Genomic DNA, 20,177 nt, shown 5'->3' with positions numbered 1-20,177 from the left:
CATTCTTCTGGGCCATTGGTGTCACCTGCCTCAGACTGGTACCTGTCAAGGGTCTTACTCATCAGTAGGGTCACTGAGACCCTAGGATAGCAGTACAAATTAGAAATCTTATAAATTTCTAACCAAGTAAGTTTGATTTAGTTTTCCAATGTGTAGGGACACCCTAAATGTAGAGGAAAGGGAAATTACATCCAAATAAAAAAAAAGACAGAATCCTCTCCTCTTAATGATTCTGACCAGAACCAGTGTTTATCAGGATGGTTACAAAATGATGATTTTCCAGCTCTTACAGTTACTACACATATCCTGTTTAGCACTGTGGTAAGAAAGAGTCTTTTAATCTCTATTTACTTATTCATCTGTTTATCTATATTTTTAGTGGTTTGGCTTTGTGGATTCCATTTCTTTTCAGTGCTATATAGTTCTTATGGATTTTGGTCTCAGAATCCCTTTAAACTCCTAATAATTATTGAAAGAGCTTTGTTTGTAAGGTATGTATTTAATATTTATTGTATTGAAACTAAAATGGAATTTTTAAAGTATTTAATAATTCATTAAAAATAACTCTAATAAATCCATTACATATTTATGGAAAGAATATATTTTGATCAGAAATAACTATACTTTCCAAAACAGAAACATTTAGAGAAAAGAGTAGCATTGCTTTGTTTTATATGCAAATCCTCCTAATGTGTGACTTAATAAAAGACAGGTGGATTTTTCATATCTGTTTCCTCATTCAGTGTGTTACTATATCACATATCATGTAACCTCTGGAAAACTCCATTGTATATTCATGAAAAAATTAAAAGAGGAAAATAACATCTTAGCATTATTAAAAGCCTCAGAAACACCCTAAAAGGGTCATAGGCACTCTGCAGATCTCCCTTTCACACTTTGACAATTGCTGGACTGTAATCCCTGGATTATTTTGGTGCTCAGATTATCCAAGATTTAGCCAGTGTCTGCACCTTCAAGCTGGCTCTTAAGTCCTTGTAACAGGCCCCTATTATCATCATTGTTTTTTTTTAAAACTCTTGTTTTTTTGGCATAGCAAGATGTTCTAGGCTCCCCTTGAATCCACCCTGCCCTAGGCCTGAAATCAACCGTTTTTCTGAGGAATCCTGATTTCTTTTGATGGATGATGGCATAGAGACCAAGATTTGAGAATTAGGAATCCTTCTTGCTACTAAGGCCTTTGCTTCTAGGCTCTTTCTGCAAATAGAACCAGAAAAGTGTGTACATGTATATGTGAAAATACATATATCTGTGTACAAATACATGTCTATCTTATTTATCATAGCCAGTATCTCTAGTTTCAATCTGACCCCTGGTCTTTTTTGCCTTTCCCCATTGCATGTCTATATATCCTTCCACAATGAGAACCCTGGCTTCCAGTAACATTAATACATATACACATTTGCTGACTCACGTATCTAAAGTAGTTTCAGAATTGCCTTACCCATACCACTACAGAAAACAAAGATACTATGAACAGTTCAGGATGTATCTGCAGGTCTTTTCCTGCCCAAGACTTAGGGTACATATACAAATGCCATGTTCATAAGTTACCTGCTATAGTTCTTTCTTTTCTGTCCCCATTCAGTGTAGTTGTGTTTTTAGTCTGAAATAAAGTTGGGTTTATTTGTTTCAGCTCGCTTTCATTTCCTTTATTTTCCTTTCACATCTATGTTTATTTAATTTTTTGAATATATAGAACATAAGCATGTTTTCAAACTTATTCAAAAGTATATACTCAGACAAGTACCACTCCCTTACTACTTCTAAGATCTTTGCCGCCTTCTTTCAAACCTAACCTAAGATTGTACATAACATAGGGTTTTTTGCAGTGAAGAGTAAACACAATCCAGACAGTGCTTCAGTGTTCATTGGCCATGTCCTATCCATACTAATTTCTTACTGGTATGTTGATTCCTATGCCCTGTATCAACATACGTGCCCCTGGGCCTGTCTCTCCAGACTAGTGTTCAAGGTGACTTCAGGAGGTACAAAGATAACCCATTACATTTTAAAGATATTTATCTATTTTATGTATGTTTGAACACAATACAACTAGTATATTAAGTCAGTGATTTTCTGGGTTTTTTGAGGGGAAGGTAGGGTAAAGTAAAAGTGAGTATTGAAGAATAAAGCAAGTCAAAATTAAAGAAAAATATTAGGGAATTAATACCACAAAGTGTGACCAAAATTGCAAAGCGGGCATTTGCATGAGTGAAGTTTAGGGCTCTCTACTCGAGCTCTTCTTTCCCTTGTCTGTGTCCAGGGTCCTTATACTCTGTGCCAGAAATCCAGTAGAACAGATGAAATCTTTTACCTAAACCCATCATCTACCTGATACCAAAGAATCGTGTCTTTTTTCTTCTTTTAACTAAATGGATTCCATATTTTTTAAAACAAAGTTTTAAGTTTGGGAAACAATACTTTGGGCTTCCCAGGTTGCGCTAATGATAAAGAACCTGCCTATTAAGAGATGCAAGTTCAGTCCCTGGGTCGGGAAGATCACCTAGAGGAGAGCATGGCAACCCACTCCAGTGTTCTTGCCTGGAGAATCCCATGAATAGAGGAACCAGGTGGGCTACAGGCCATAGGGTCACAAAGAGTCAGACACAACTGAAGCAGCTTAGCACAACACTATTACTTACACAGACTTTAAATCCATATACCATTGACCATTATTGATCTACCTAAATTCAGACTTTTGACTATTTTAATTTAGTATTTTTTAATATTAAGTAAAATATAGTATTAATTATATTGTTTTACTTAATATTCATGGAGTATACCACTGTTGATTGTTTTATTGTTGTATTAGGCCTTATTAAACCTATACATACATTAGATTTAATGTCTTTGTTATTAAGTTAATTTTTAAATGTAAATTAGACCATAAAATTGGACACTTGAGTAAGTACTTATATTTACTCCATTTACTAGATGGAATTTTTTTTTTACTACGATATGTAGGATTGTCTTTATAACTCTTGTATGAAAACATATTAGAATGAGTAAGTGTTCAATTTGTGCATAATTTCTTACTAAGTACAAAGCATAAGTTTTATTCCCAGTTCATAGTTGTACAAGTAGCGTTTATTCTAAAGAATAGAATAGTCTTAAAACAGTTTATTTGAGGGGGAAAACCCATATCTAGTTACTAAGAGTTTATGCAATAAATTAAAGGCCTTATTTTGTATTGTTGAAGGTGTGTATTTCATAAACCTTTGATGTCATCTATTATCAGCGACTAATTCATGAATTACTCTTGTCTTTCCATATACACACCAATAGATAGGACTTTTGATTTTAAAATTCTTAAGATAGGTTAAATGAGGTTTATAAACTCGAGGGTAGGAAATGTATAGATATACACATGTATGCACTTACTGGTGCTGCTGTGAATGGTAGACCTCTCCATTCACTCCTCAATTTTATTGACATACACTTAAAACCTTATAGAACCCACATGAACTTTCAGAAGCCCATCTGTTAGCGTTTTGTATTTTAGATGATAATTTTCTGTACTTGTTATTGCTAAAAAGACATACTTACATCTTAGTATTAAGTTAGGGACTATATGAAGGCACAGATATTTTGACTCTCAAACGTTTTGAAAATTGTCATGTAAACATACTTCAGTAAATGTAGTCTATGCTAAATTTATGGTAACTCTTGTTATTATGATGTGTTTATATATGTGGATATAAGTAGCATTTTAGTAAAAATGTATGTATATATGTTGAGCTTCTGCTATGAGAGTAATGCAGCTGTCATTGTTGTAGGCCCCTTTTACCCTAGTTTTTATCCCTATAGCCTGGGAGCTTTACTACTGATTCCTTGTCCTACTGTGTATTTATTAGATAAGATAAGATAAGCAAAAGGGAACCCCTCTTGGAGAACCCCAGGATTAAATCAGCCTGATTAAATGAGTCCGTAATAAAATGCAGAGATTCCTTGACCTCATCTCAGAGTTTTTAGTCATTAATGGCTTTTCTATAAAATCCTACTATTACTAAGGCAGAGGAAATAAAATTAGCTGCTCAGTAATCTTAGGCTTCCCTTTTGTAGTTCCCTATCTCCTGCACAGTCATTCCTAGAAGTTTCCTTGTCTATAATTGAAAAAACAATTTTTGGGGGGGATGCTCCTTTTGGGATGTGGGATCTTAGTTCCTGGATAAGGGATGGAACATATGCCCCCTGCATTGGGAGCGTGGAGCCTTAGCCACTGGACCAGCAGGGAAAGTCCCAAAGGAATTTTTTTAATTGGTAGAATTTCATGTCATATAGGAGAGAGATTTGCAGGGAACAAAGTCAGCTTCTTGAATTATGTCACCTAGTCTGTTTGGATTAGTGTAAGGTTGGCCTAGAAGTGGGAAGAGAAAGTAGTATTTTGCAAGGCCCAGATTTCTCTCCCTGACTGGTTTGATCATTGTTAAGCCATACTCCTCCCCTCACCATTATGTACCAGTGTCTTCTCTCTTTTAACTTGCATTGCCTGAAATAGGCACACTTGTTAACTGTTGGGACATAGAAAATTACCTGGTTTCTTCAGGATTAAAGTTTCAATGACAAAGAAATGTGTTTTGAAACCATCATTTTGATAAAGTTGCTTCAAAAGGATATAATCAGGACTTTTTGTTTATTGACATATAGTTTTACAATATTGTGTTAGTTTCAAGTATATAGCAAAATGATTCAGATATATATATATACACATACACACGCACATATATATAAATACACACAGAGACATATATATATATACACACACACACACATACTTTTCAGATTGTTTTCCATTATAGGTTATCATAAGATATTGAATATTGTTCCCTGTGCTATACAGTAAATCCTTGTATAGCAGTTTATTCCTATTAATCCCATATGCCTAATTAATTCCTCACTTTCCTGCCTTTCCCCTTTGGTCACCATAAGTTTATTTTCTATGTCTTTGAGTCTTTATGTTTTGAAAATAAGTTCATTTGTATTTTTAGATTTTACATATAAGTAATATATAATATTTGTCTTTCTGTGACTTAATTTAGTATGATAATCTTTAGGTCCTTCCAGGTTGCTTCAGATGGCAATATTTCTTTCTTTTTATGGCCAAGTAATATTCCACAGTGTAGTGTATGCCACGCTACATCTCCTTTATCCATTCATCTTCTGGTAGACACCTATGTTGCTTCCATAGATGGGCTATTGTAAATAGTGTGCTGTGAACACTGGGGTACATTGATCTTTTCAAATTAGAATTTTCATCTTTTCCAGATACGTGCCCAGGAGTGGGATTGCTGGATAATTTGATATCTCTGTTTTTAGTTTTTTAAGGAACCCCCTATTATTTTCCATAGTGGGGCCAAAAATGTTGATTCCCTTAGGCAGTAGCAGCAGCCTCTGGCATCTCTCCTATGTATACTTGCAGGGTGTGAAAGAGTTAAATACTTTGTTGTTAATAAAAAAAATTTTTAATTGGCCTACAAATTAATTGGTTTCTCTTTTTCTCTACACAGAACCTAGACTTATTCTGCCAAAATTACTTTTTCATACAATGATAGGAAATTTAAAATTTCTCAAGTAGTTTTAGTGACAGTAGTAATAGTAACCTTGTACAGGAGACAAGGAGAAAGACTGTCCCCAAGAAGAAGAAATGCAAAAAAGCAAAATGGCTGTCTGAGGAGGCCTTACAAATAGCTGTGAAAAGAAGAGAAGAAAAAGCAAAGGAGAAAAGGAAAGATATGCCCATTTGAATGCAGAGTTCCAAAGAATAGCAAGGAGAGATAAGAAAGCCTTCCTCAGTGATCAATGCAAAGAAATAGAGGAAAACAATAGAATAGGAAAGACTAGAGATCTCTTCAAGAAAATTAGAGATACCAAGGGAACATTTCATGCAAAGATGGGCTCAGTAAAGGACAGAAATGGTATGGCCTAACAGAAGCAGAAGATATTAAGAAGAGGTGGCAAGAATACACAGAAGAACTGTACAAAAAAGATCTTCACGACCCAGATAATCACGATGGTGTGATCACTCACTTAGAGCCAGACATCCTGGAATGTGAAGTCAAGTGGGCCTTAGAAAGCATCACTACGAACAAAGCTAGTGGAGGTGATGGGATTCCGGTTGAGCTATTTGAAATCCTGAAAGATGATGCTGTGGAAGTGCTGCACTCAATATGCCAGCAAATTTGGAAAACTCACCCGCGGCCACAGGACTGGAAAAGGTCAGTTTTCATTCCAATCCCAAGGAAAGGCAATGCCAAAGAGTGCTCAAACTACCACACAGTTGCACTCATCTCACACGCTAGTAAAGTAATGCTCAAAATTTTCCAAGCCAGGCTTCAGCAATATGTGAACCGTGAACTTCCTGATGTTCAAGCTGGTTTTAGAAAAGGCAGAGGAAACAGAGATCAAACTGCCAACATCCGCTGGATCATAGAAAAAGCAAGAGAGTTCCAGAAAAACATCTATTTCTGCTTTATTGACTATGCCAAAGCCTTTGACTGTGTGGATCACAATAAACTATGGAAAATTCTGAAAGAGATGGGAATACCAGACCACCTGACCTGCCTCTTGAGAAACCTATATGCAGGTCAGGAAGCAACAGTTAGAACTGGACATGGAACAACAGACTGGATCCAAATAGGAAAAGGAGTTCGTCAAGGCTGTATATTGTCACCCTGTTTATTTAACTTATATGCAGAGAACATCCTGAGCAACGCTGGACTGGAGGAAGCACAAGCTGGGATCAAGATTGCTGGGAGAAATATCAATAACCTCAGATATGCAGATGACACCACCCTTATGGCAGAAAGTGAAGAGGAACTAAAAAGCCTCTTGATGAAAGTGAAAGAGGAGAGGGAAAAAGTTGGCTTAAAGCTCAACATTCAGAAAACTAAGATCATGGCATCTGGTCCCATCACTTCATGGCAAATAGATGGGGAAACAGTGGCTGGCTTTATTTTTAGGGACTTCAGAATCACTGCAGATGGTGATTGCAGCCATGAAATTAAAAGATGCTTACTTCTTTGAAGGAAAGTTATGACCAACCTAGACAGCATATTAAAAAGCAGAGACATTACTTTGTCAACAAAGGTCCATTTAGTCAAGGCTATGGTTTTTCCAGTAGTCACGTATGGATGTGGGAGTTGAACTATAAAGAAATCTGAGCGCAGAAGAATTGATGCTTTTGAACTGTGGTGTTGGAGAAGACTCTTGAGAGTCCCTTGGACTGCAAGGAGATCCAACCAGTCCATCCTAAAGGAGATCAGTCCTGGGTGTTCATTGGAAGGACTGATGTTGAAGCTGAAACTCCAATACTTTGGCCACCTGATGCGAAGAGTTGACTCATTTGAAAAGACCCTAATGCTGGGAAAGATTGAGGGCAGAAAGATAAGGGGACGACAGAGGATGAGATGGTTGGATGGCATCACAGACTCAATGGACATGAGTTTGTGTAAACTCCGGCATTTGGTGATGGACAGGAAGGCCTGGCGTGCTGTGGTTTGTGGGGTCGCAGAGTCAGACATGACTGAGCAACTGAACTGAAGTAGTTTAGAAGCTGCTCTTTCTAATATACCTAATTCTAAATGAAATCTATTCTTTTTCCTGTTAATTCTCTTATCGTAGGAGGAAGTGTGCAATATTTAAAGAGAAAATACTTCTTTTAGTAGTAACTATGTCATGTGCTTTGCTCTTAGCTGCTGAGTAGTGTCCAGCTCTTTTCGATCCCAGGGGTGTCGTCTTCCAGGCTCCTTGGTCCATGGGGATTCTCTAGGCAAGAATACTGGAGTGAGTTGTCATGCCCTCCTCCAGGGGATCTTCCCAATTCAGGGACTGAACCCAGATCTCCCGCACTGCAAATGGATTCTTTAACCTCTGAGCCACCTGGGAAGCCCAGGAATACTGAAATGGGTAGCCTATCCGTTGGCCAGGAGATCTTCCCAACCCAGGAATCAAAACAGGGTCTCCTGCATTGCAGGTGGATTCTTTACCAGCTGTGCTACCAGGAAAGTTCTGACTGTGCCATAGGTTCTTTTAAAAATGTGATACTCACTTTTGTTTTACAGGACAAACTATTCGAGAGAAAAGAATTGTAGAAGCAGCAAATAAAAGTGAAATAGACTATGAAGTGGGGGATATCCCAACAGAATGGGAAGGTAAGTTTCTGCTTTTAGTTATAACTTCTGGAAGGCAAATTATTTATATATAAAATCATTAATAACATGCATAATTTTATGTTTATTCTGTTTGCAAAAACTTTTACAGTCTGAATTGATGAAACTTTTTTTAAGCTTTTGTATTTCTTTGAAAGTTGTGACGATGTCACATTTCAGGAAGGGAACAGTGAGAAGAACTATGAGAAGCATTAGCAGAGCTCAGACTAGGGTGAAGGGAGCCAAGCTCCATATATGCAGAATTGGAGGAGGCACTCATTTTTGTGCGCTGGTCCTAAACTTGCCCAACCTCAGGATTTGAATTCTGTTTCTGTTTCATTCTCTACCCACATGAACATCTTCCCAGGAGGCTCAGTGGTAAAGAATCTACCTGCCATGCAGGAGACACAGGTTTGATTCCTAGGTTGGGAAGATACCCTGGAGAAGGAAATGGCAACCCGCTCCAGTATTCTTGCCTGGAAAATCCCATGGACAGCGGAGCTGGGTGGGCTACAGTCCATGTGGTCGCAAAGAGTCAGGTACAACTTAGTGACTAAACAACAACCCACTTGAACATGGGAAAGTAACTCATACTTCTCAGACTTAGTCTCCTCTTTTCTAAATTGTGGATAATATTTGTTTTAAATGCCGTTTAGAATATTTGTTCAACTTAGCAATTAGCTGCCCCTGTGTTTAGACAAGGATGGACACTTAATTCCTGTCAGGACTTTGGAATTAAGGTAAAAAGTCAAAGAAAGAACTAATAATAGCAGTCTTTCCATATGACTGGGAATAGTAACTTATGAACTTGGTAGCCTTTGGGGGACTGTCTTCAATCTACCACTTAACCTTTGTTACAGGAAAAAATCTCTTTATCTACTAAGAAGAAAATGGAAACCAGTCTGGAAAGAGAAGTACAATTAACCCTCGAACAGCACAGGTTTTGTTTTTGTTTTTGATTTTGTTTGTTTTGAACAACACAGGTTTGAAATAGGTCCACTTAGACTCAGATTTTTTTCAGTAAGTTCGTGCTATGGTATTACATGATCATTGGTTGGTTTATTCCGCTGATGCAGAACTGCAGATATGGAAATCTGACTGCAAAGTTATAGGTGGATTTTTAACTGCAAGGAGGTCAGTGCTCCTAACCTTGTGTGTAGAAAGACAGAATGTTTCCTAGGTTTCCAGCAACTTTCCAGTACCCAGTTCCACTTCTTTCTGAATGATGTTCAGCTGCAAGTTTGCCTTTGAGTTCTGTGTTGTAAATTTTCCCTTTCTCTTTACTAGTTCTTGACCTAGTGTTTGGCACATAATAAGTGCTCAGTAAGTATATACTGAATACTTAAAACTCTTGCTTGTTATTTGCAACTAAAGGAAACTTAACTGAAACACCAAATCATGCTCAGTTGCTCAGTCATGTCTGACTCTTTGCAACCCCATGAACTGCAGCCCTTCAGGCTCCTCTATCCATGGAATTTTCCAGGCAAGAATACTGGAGGGGGTTGCCATTTCCTACTCCAGGGGATCTTCCCTACTCAGGGATTGAACCTGCAACTCCTCTGTCTGCTGCATTGGCAGGCAGATTCTTTACCACTAAGCCATGTGGGAAGCCCCATGCCTATCTTACATATCTTATATTTGTCAAGTGTTTACCTGTATACCTCATATTATGCCATTGCTTTAAATCATTATATATATAGCACACTATATATGCTCAGTTGCTCAGTTGTGTCCAGCTCTCTGTGACCCCATGGACTGTATGTAGCCCACCAGGCTCCTGTGTCCATGGGATTCTCCAGGCAAGAGTACTGGAGCGGGTTGCCATTGCCGGCTCCAGGGAATCTTCCTGACCCAGGGATCAAACCTGTGTCTCCTGTGTTTCTTGCATTGGCAGGCAGGTTCTTTACCACTATAATCCTATGAGGTAGACATGGCAGTTTTACCCATTTAACAGAGAATCTAAGTTCTAGAAAGATTAGATAAATCACCTGGGTAATACAGCTATGCACTGTAAGCAGTCAGCCCTTTGTTTTCTAGTGGGTTTAGCTACCTTACACATGGTAGCTATAGTCATTGAGTTATTTTTATGTCAGCATGTAAGTGTAAATATGTCCCTGGAAATACCTTTTCTATTTTTCCGTATTAACTATGAAAATAGTAGAACTATGAGAAAAGAACATAAAAACAGAGACTTTTTGAAGAAATACAGAATATAAAGTGGCAACTTCTAGGAGTAATTGAGCTTTCTTATTTTAGTTTCCAGTGTTATAAGCCTGAGTGGCTCAGATGGTAAAGCATCTGGCTGCAATGCAGGAGATCCGAGTTCAGTCCCTGGTTTGGGAAGATCCCCTGGAGAAGGAAATGGCAACCCACTCCAGTACCCTTGTTTGGAAAACCCCATGGACAGAGGAGCCTGATAGGCTACAGTTCATGGGGTCGCAAAGAGTCGGACACGACTGAGCGACTTCACTTTCACTTTCAGTGTTATAAGCTACATTTGAAATTCTCAGATAATGCCTCCCACCTTCTTATAATGAACCTATTTTTATCTTTTTTTTTCCAATATTAGTATAGATTAAAATGTTTATAGAAATAAAGAAATAGGCAATGACTTATTTTTGAGTGTTTGAGACTTTCAGAAAATCAGAATGAAGTTCTGATGCTTTTATGGGTCCGTCCTGATCTAGTAATTCAGCATAAGTGTCCTGTGGGTCATACCCTTAAAATAAATGTATCATCTAAGCACTGAAACAAAAATTATTTTTATAGTGTTGCATATCAAGTAAGTGTAAAAAATAAGAACTCCATGAGTGAAGTGAGTCAGAAAGAGAAACATAAATACTGTATTCTAATGCACATATATGGAATCTAGAGAAATGGTTCTGAAGAATTTATTTACAGGGCAGCAGTGGAGAAACAGACAGACAGAATAGACTTATGGACATGGGGAGACTGGAGGAGAAGGTGAGATGTATGGAAAGAGTAACATGGAAACTTACATTACCATATCTAAAATAGATAGCCAATGGGAATTTGCTGTATGGCTCAGGAAACTCAAACAGGGGCTCTGTATCAACCTAGAGGGGTGGGATGGGGAGGAAGATGGGAGGGAGGTTCAAAAGGGATGGGATATATGTGTACCTATGGCTGATTCATGTTGAGGTTTGACAGAAGACAACAAAATTCTGTAAGGCAATTATTCTTCAATGAAAAAAAAAAAAAAGAACTCCATGCCATGAAAAAGTAAAGTAAAATATAAAGATGTACACAAAACACTTTATACAGAAAAGGAAAGAGAAAAAACTTAAATAATGTCAACCCCAAATGAATTTAAAGTATTTTCAGGTCCAAATGAATATTATATTTAATTATTAGTAGTAGGGTACAGGTTCCCACAAGCTGCATTTTCTGCCACAATATGTATTAAACGGTTCAACCTTTTCATCTATTTGTATACTAAACATCTATTGAGGACCTCTGGATTCATGAAGTTTACATTCTGGAATGGGAAACAATAAATCAGATAAATAACTATATGGTATGTTATTGGCCCCAGAAAAAAAATCTGATAAAGGGAGTAGGGAGTGTTTGGGAGGTTTTGCAATTTTAAGTAATTTTTAAAAATGCCTTGTTGAGAACACGGCTTTTGAATAAAGGCAGAGGAAGAAGCTGGTCATGCTGATAAGTAGCAGAGGAGCATTCCTGGAGAACCAGGGCTGAAGCCCTGAGGCAGGAGCATTTTCTGGTTTTTAAGGAACAGCGTGGAAACCAGTGTGGCTGGTAGCAGGTGAGGTTAGAAAAGCAATAGGATGCCCAATCTTGCAGTCCTTTTGTGAGGACTCTGGCTTTTACTCTGAGATTGGAAGGCAGTGGAAGGTTTGAAAAGAGTTCTCATATGCTCTGAATTACATTTAACAGTATCACTCTGGCTGCTGCATTGCAGAGAGACTAGCTGGGGAGGGGGGCGGCGCCTAAATAAACCTTGGAGACAGGATGCTCTTGAAATAATTCAGGCAAGAGCTAATTGCGGCAGGGACCAGAGTAACAGTGTGAGTGGAAAGAAGTGGTTGCATTCTGGATCTCTTGTAAAAGTAAAGCCAGTGGGATTTGCTGACACATTGGATGTGGAAAGTGAGAGAAGAACAGTCAGTGCTGACTTAAACTTTTGGACCTTACCTGGAAAAGTGCAGTTGCTGTTGCCTGAGTGGGGCAAGACTGGAAGGAGAAAATTTGTGAGAAGAAATTAGATCAGTTTTGAAAATGAAGCTTGAGATAACTATTAGATATCCAGGTAGAGATATTAAGTTGTATACAAGCCAAGAATTTAGTGGAAAAGTTTGGACTGGCAATAAAATGTGAGAGTTGACAGCAAATAAATGATATTGAAAAGCCAGGAGATAGGATGAGATCACACAGAGGATATATGTAAATAGAAAGTGAGACGTTCATACAGTATGACCCAGAAATCCCACTGCTGGGCACATATCTGGAGAAAAACATAAAAATACCCTAATGTTCATTTCAGTACTATTTACAATAACTAAGACATAGAAGCAACCTAAGTGTCCATCAACAGATGTATGGATAAAGAAGATGTGGTTAAAAAAAAAGAGGATGTGGTACAATGGAATACTACTCGGCCATAAAAAAGAGCAAAATATGCTATTTGCAGCAAGATGAATGGGCCTAGAGATTATCATACTAAGTGAATTGAGTCAGTCAAAGACAAACATCATATAATATTCCTTATATTTGAAGTATAAAAATATACTACAAATAGACTTACTTACAAAACAGAAATAGTGTCACAAATGTAGAAAACAAATTTATGGTTATGGAAGACAAAAGGGGAGGTAGAAGGGATAAGTTAGGAGCTTGGGATTAACATATACACACTTGTGTATGGGTGCACGCGCTCTCAGTCATGTCTGACTCTCTGCACCCCCATGGTCTGTAGCCTACTGGGCTTCTCTGTCCGTGGGGTTTCCCAGGCAAGACTACTGGAGTGGGCTGCCATGCCCTCTTCCAGGCGTTCTTCCTTATCCAGGGATTGAACCTGCACCTCTTGCATTTCCTGCATTGGCAGACAGATTCTTTACCACTAGTACCACCTGGAAAGCCCATATACACACTGCTATGTATATAAAATAGGTAACTAATAAGGACCTAGTGTATAGCAAAGGGAACTCTATTCAAAATTCTGTAATAACCTATTAATATATGGGAAATAATCTAAAAAGAATCTATATATGTGTATATATAACCGAACACCTGAAGTTCACTTTTCACCTGAAACTGACACAACCTTGTAAATCAACCATTGCTGTTGCTGTTGTTGTTGTTGTTTAGTCACTAAGTCTTGGCTGACTCGTTTGCGACCCCATGGACTGTAGCCCACCAGGTTCCTCTGTCCATGGGATTTCCCAGACAAGAAAGACAAGAATACTGGGATGGGTTACCATTTCCTTCTCCAGAGATCTTCCTGACTCAGGGATCAAACCTGTGTCTCACGAATTCTTTACCATTGAGCCACCAGAGAGGCCCCAAATCAACTATACTCCAGTTGAAGAAAAGAATTATAAAGAAAAAAAAGAAAGAAAGCGAGAAGTTCAAAGACTGAGTCCTAGGTTTTTCTAAAGTTTAGAGACAACGAAGACAAAAAGGAGCAGCCAGAAAAGGAGGAGGGAAAAAAGGAAAAGTTTCAAGAAGAAACAAGTGATCAACCATGTCAAATGAGGACCAAGAATTAATTCTTTCTTTAAGAACAGATCCTGACAAAAATAGTTTTATAGAGTGTTAGGAAGAAAAGCCTTTAGAAAAAAGAATAGCAAGAGAGAATTTCAAGAGAATGAGTATAAATAATGTTTATGAGAATTTATCTGTAAAAAACAAAGGAGAACGTTGAGGGTGTACCTGGGTGGGAAAGTGGAATTGAGAGGTATTCGATTGTGTTTTTAAAGACAATAGAAGTAACCAAATTTTGTAATAGTGATGAGAAAGTTCCAGTTGAAAAGAAAGCATTAGTGATGCAGGAGAAAGACCTTGAGAAAGCAAGATGGGACAGAATCTAATACGCTTGTGGAAGAATTGGCCTTTGACAAGAGCATGAAAAGTTCATCAGGAGGAATAGCAGAAAAGTAGAGTATATTGTCATAGATGGAGGTAGATCAGTAGATGTGGTGATAACTTGTGTAAATTCCTTTTTGATTCCTCCAAGTGAAGCACAGAGAGATTAAATAGCTCCCTAAATGCAAACAGCAGCTATAGCCATGATTTGAACCCAAATTATCTGTCTCCCTGGTGGCTCAGATGGTAAAGAATCTGCCCACATGCGGGAGACCCACATTCGATCCCTGAGTTGGGAAGATTGGACACGACTGAGCAACCTTCACCCTCACTTATGTCTGTCTCCAGAGTCTTTACTCTTAATATTATCTTGTATTACCCACCTCATAATGACGAGGCCTATTTCTACTTATCCTTCAAGTAGTAGAGTAGACATGAATTTCTTTGGAAGTCTTTCCAACCCCACTCCTCACCCTCTAGTGCTAAGTGGGATATTCCTTCCATGTTTTTCATCTCACTTTATGCCTCCCCCCAAACATAACACAACACACTGTAGAACACTCTCTTAGAATATTCACTGTAGAATATCTACCTCTTCTCCCTGGACGTGAAGATTCCTTAGAATAGAGTCGTTACCTTGTTCATCATTGTATTCTTAGGGCCTAGTTCAACACTTAACATAAACAAGTGCAAGTTCAATCAATAATTGATGCATGAATGTATTTTAAATTGAAACTACACGAGGAAGAAACATTTTGGGGACTTAGCTGACATGCTGAAAACTGTCTGTTTTTAAAAGAAAGACATGAAGTGGCACACCAAAGTAGCTGGTTCCAAACATAAAGGACACTCAAGGTTCAGATGTGGGAGGTAGTATAGTACCAGCTACTGAACTTTCTTATAAAGTTTCATGGAACCTTTAAGTTTCATCCATGTTATGATATGTAGTTCTTATACAGAGCATCTCAAAAGTTTTATTTTTCTGATTCAGATCACAGTTTATCTTCCTTTTTCCTGTTTTGTTGTATTTGGTAAGTTTAAACTAATCTTTTGTTGATAATAATAAACATTGTTAATAAGAACCCTAATACATGCAAAGTAGAGTATAATAGGAAGAGACAGAAAGGTTCTGATATAATATTTATTTTTAATGGAATGTTAAACTTTGCTTAACCACACATACTCATTAAAATGTAAAAATAAATTTCTAAATAAAGTCAAGTAAAAATTAATTTTCAGATATATTAATCCATACCTGTCTATCCTTAACACAATAATGAATCAGTTCATTCACTCAGTCGTGTCCAACTCTTTGCAACCCCATGAACCACAGCACACCAGGCCTCCCCCTGTCCATCACCAACTCCCAGAGTCCACCCAAACCCATGTCCATTGAATCGGTGATGCCATCCAACCATCTCATCCTCTGTCGTACCCTTCTTCTCCTGCCCTCAGTAATGTCTCTGCTTTTTAATATGCTGTCTAGGTTGGTCTAACTTTCCTTCCAAGGAGTAAGCGTCTTTTAATTTCATGGCTGCAGTCACCATCTGAAGTGATTTTGGAGCCCAGAAAAATAAAGTCAGCCACTGTTTCCAGTGTTTCCCCATCTATTTGTCATGAAGTGATGGGACCAGATGCCATGATCTTAGTTTTCTGAATGTTGAGCTTTAATATCTCAATAATGAATATCTCAGTATAAAAGTACTTTCATTGCATTATTATTAATAAATAATAATTGTTTAACATGCTTTTCTCAAACTACAGGAACATCAGACATAGACGGGGCCTTAAAGGACTACCCACCAATAATTTTCAAAATAAACTTCAAAAACTAATGTAAGGGCATGTCCCAGCATCAGAAGACCTGGATTATGCTCAGGTCCTCCAATGTCCATTTATTATGTTGGTCATTTTGGGCAGATTGATTTACCTCTGTTTTTGATCTGTCAAATTAAAAGGCTGGGTTCAGTATCCTTTAAGGCCCCACCTATGTTTGATGTTCTGTGATTATATGAATCTAGAATTATCTCTAATCAACTGATGTCCCAATTCAGAGTCTCTGGACCTACTGTAAAACCAAATTGCTTGGCTGGGAATTACTGAGAGTTGTTGGTGATCTCCTTTATTAGATGATAGGATAGCTGCATGTATTAATTATCTACTGCTGCTTAACAAATTACCCCCAAAATTAAAGGCCTAAAATGACGAACTTATATTATCTCATAGTTTCCATAGTCAGGAATCTAGGCATGGCTTAGGTAGATCTTCTGTCTTAGGGTCTCTGCCAAGCCTGCAGGCAAGGTGTTGGCCTGGTCTACAGTCATCTCAGTGCTTCTCTCAGGGCCCCTCTGTTTTGAAGTTCATTCACATGGTTTTCTCAGGCTGTGGAAGATCTATTTTCAGGCTCACTCAGATGGCCAGTGCCTGGCTTCAGGTTCTTCCTAGCTATTTGACTTAGGGCCTTAGTTCCCTGATAACTTTAGCTTTCTTTTTTTTTTTTTTTTTTCATTTATTTATTTTACTTTACAATATTGTATTGGTTTGGCCATACATTGACATGAATCCATCATGGATGTACATGTGTTCCCCATCCTGAGACCCCTCCCACCTCCCTCCCCATCCCACCTCTCTGGGTCATCCCGGTGCACCAGCTCCGAGCACCCTGTCTCATGCATCAAACCTGGACCGGCGATTCGTTTCACATGTGATAATTTACATGTTTCAATGCCATTCTCCCATATCATCCCGCCCTTGCCCTCTCCCACAGAGTCCAAAAGACTGTTCTATACATCTGTGTCTCTTTTGCTGTCTCACATACAGGGTTATCATTACCATCTTTCTGAATTCCATATATATGCATTAGCACACTGTATTGGTGTTTTTCTTTCTGGCTTACTTTACTCTATAATAGGCTCCAGTTTCATCCACCTCATTAGAACTGATTCAAATGTATTCTTTTTAATGGCTGAGTAATATTCCATTGTGTATATGTACCACAGCTTTCTTCCCCGCCCCCTGCTATTTATTTATTTTTATAGATTTATTTATTTTAATTGGAGGCTAATTACTTTACAATATTGTATTGGTTTTGCCATCCATCAACATGCTTTCTAAGTCTTGATATCAGGTACTGTTAGTCCTTCTTTTTTGAAGTTGTTTTGGCTATTTGAGATCCTTTGTATTTTCATATGGATTTCAGAATCACTTTGTTAATTTCTGTAAAAATACCTCCTTGGTTTTTGGTTGGGATTGTGTTGAATCTATAGATCTCTTTGCAGAGAACTAATATCTTAACAATAAGGCTCTCTTGACCCTGAACATTGTATATCTCTTCATTTAATTTAGGCATTCTTTAATTTCTCTCATCAGTTTGTAGCTTTCATTGTACCTATATTGCACATTTTTTGTCAGATTTTCTCCTAACCACTTCATATTTTTGATGATATCATAATGATAACGTTTTTTCAAGTTTAATTTCTCATTATCGAATAAATATCAGTAGACTTTTATATATTGATTTTGTATCCATTACTTTGCTAAATTCAGTTACTAATTATAGTAGCCTTTTTAAAATAATTCCATTAGATTTTCTATGTAGAAGATCATGTTGTTTGTGAATAAAACATTTTTCTTAATTCTTTCCAACTTGGATATCTTTAATTTGTTTTATTCTCACTGATTTGCATTGGCTAGAACTTCCAATAAACTGTCTAGTAGAGAAGAGATAAGAATTAACAGTCTTGTCTTATTCCTTATGTTTTACTTTTTTAAATGTATTTTTGAGTTATCTAAAATTTTATTTTGAATTTTTATATCTGTATTCTTGAGGGATACTAGTTAGTAATTCTTTTTTTCTTGTTTTTTTTGTGATTTTCGTATCAGAGTAATGCTGATCTTGTGAAATGCATTTGGATGTATTCCTTCTTCACAAGTCTGTAAGAGTTTGTGTTGAGTTATACTACTTTTTTAGGGCTTCCCTGGTAGCTCTACTGGTTAAAAATCTGCCTGAAAGGCAGGAGGCCTGGGTTTTACCCCTAGATTGGGAAGATTCCCCTGGAGAAGGGAACGGCTACCCACTCCAGTGTTCTGGCCTGGAGAATTCCGTGGACTATATATAGTCCATGGGGTTGCAAAGAGTCGGATATGACTGAAGCAGTTTGGCATAATTTCTTTACTAGTCAGGATATTCAGGTTATCTGTTTCTTCTTGAATGATCTTTGCAGGGTTGTATTTTCCAAAGAATCTGCCAATTCATCTAAGTTTCCAATTTGCGGGGGGCATAAAACAGACCATAGTATTATCTTATTTTTCTTTTAATAGCTTCAGAAGCTGTGTGGTGTTAATCTCTTTCATTCCTAGTTGTTATAGCTACAGTGGGTACCCCCAGATTCTGTATTGAAGTCTTAACCCCCAGTACTTCAGACTAGGGGCTTCTCAGGTGGTGCTAGTGGTAAAGAATTCACCTGCCAATCCAGGAGATGCAAGAGAAGTGAGTTTGACCCGTGGGTCGAGAAGATCCCCTGGAGTACAAAATGGCAACCCACTCCAGTATTCTTGCCTGGGACAGAGGAGCCTGATGGGCTAAAAAGTCATGGGGTCACAAAGAGCTGGACCCAACTGAGTAACTGAGCACACCTCAGGCTATATTTAGAGACAGTCTTTAAAGGGATTATTAAGTTAAAATGAGGTCCTCAGGACAAGTCTTAATCCAATATGACTAATGTCCTTATAAGAAAAGTCCATTAGGACAGAGGTGTGAACAGAGCAGGGACCTTGTGAAGACACGGGGAGAAGACTGCAATCTGTAAGCTGAGGAGAAAAGCCTCAGAAGAAACCAACCTTGCCACCACCTTGATCTCAGACTTTCAGTATTGAGAATGTGAGTCTAAGATTTTTCAGTGTCAGGGATGTTTTTATTTTTTATTTATTTATTTTTTTAAAATTTTATTTTATTTTTAAACTTTACATAATTATATTAGTTTTGCCAAATATCAAAATGAATCCACCACAGGTATACATGTGTTCCCCATCCTGAACCCTCCTCCCTCCTCCCTCCCCATACCATCCCTCTGGGTCATCCCAGTGCACTAGCCCCAAGCATCCAGTATCGTGCATCGAACCTGGACTGGCATCTCATTTCATACATGATATTTTACATGTTTAAATGCCATTCTCCCATATCTTCCCACCCTTTCCCTCTCCCACAGAGTCCATAAGACTGTTCTATACATCAGTGTCTCTTTTGCTGTCTCATACACAGGGTTATTGTTACCATCTTTCTAAATTCCATATATATGTGTTAGTATACTGTATTGGTGTTTTTCTTTCTGGCTTACTTCACTCTGTATAGTAGGCTCCAGTTTCATCCACCTCATTAGAACTGATTCAAATGTATTCTTTTTAATGGCTGAGTAATACTCCATTGTGTATATGTACCATTGCTTTCTTATCCATTCATCTGCTGATGGACAACTAGGTTGCTTCCATGTCCTGGCTATTATAAACAGTGCTGCGATGAACATTGGGGTACACGTGTCTCTTTCCCTTCTGGTTTCCTCAGTGTGTATGCCCAGCAGTGGGATTGCTGGATCATAAGGCAGTTGCAGTTCTATTTCCAGTTTTTTAAGGAATCTCCACACTGTTCTCCATAGTGGCTGTACTAGTTTGCATTCCCACCAACAGTGTAAGAGGGTTCCCTTTTCTCCACACCCTCTCCAGCATTTATTGCTTGTAGACTTTTGGATTGCAGCCATTCTGACTGGTGTGAAATGGTACCTCACAGGGATGTTTTTAGAACGGATGCCTACTACAGTTTTCCTCAGTGTCTGTTGGCCATTATCCCTTGATAGGGGATGTCATCAGTATTGAGGGGACCAGAGCCTGCAACTGGATGTTGAGCGGGGTCTCTTCTTTGTTCTGTGGTTGTCACAGCCCTGTCTGGGG

The 20,177-nt window shown here is 38.1% G+C and overlaps 1 protein-coding gene across 2 annotated transcripts in view; it reads left to right on the top strand.

The window, feature by feature from the left end:
* NDUFAF2 (NADH:ubiquinone oxidoreductase complex assembly factor 2) overlaps positions 1-20,177 on the top strand; it is a 166,661-nt gene that overhangs the window by 84,081 nt on the left and 62,403 nt on the right. For both annotated transcript variants that reach the window (XM_027519935.1, XM_027519934.1), the window contains exon 2: positions 8,082-8,171. In XM_027519935.1, the coding sequence (XP_027375736.1) occupies positions 8,082-8,171 (90 nt within the window). The remainder of the gene's footprint in view (positions 1-8,081; positions 8,172-20,177) is intronic.

Source organism: Bos indicus x Bos taurus, chromosome 20 (assembly GCF_003369695.1).
Source record: "Bos indicus x Bos taurus breed Angus x Brahman F1 hybrid chromosome 20, Bos_hybrid_MaternalHap_v2.0, whole genome shotgun sequence".
Lineage (NCBI taxonomy): Eukaryota > Metazoa > Chordata > Mammalia > Artiodactyla > Bovidae > Bos > Bos indicus x Bos taurus.
Note: the sequence above shows the minus strand (reverse complement) of the source record. Positions and strands in the feature narration are given on the sequence as shown.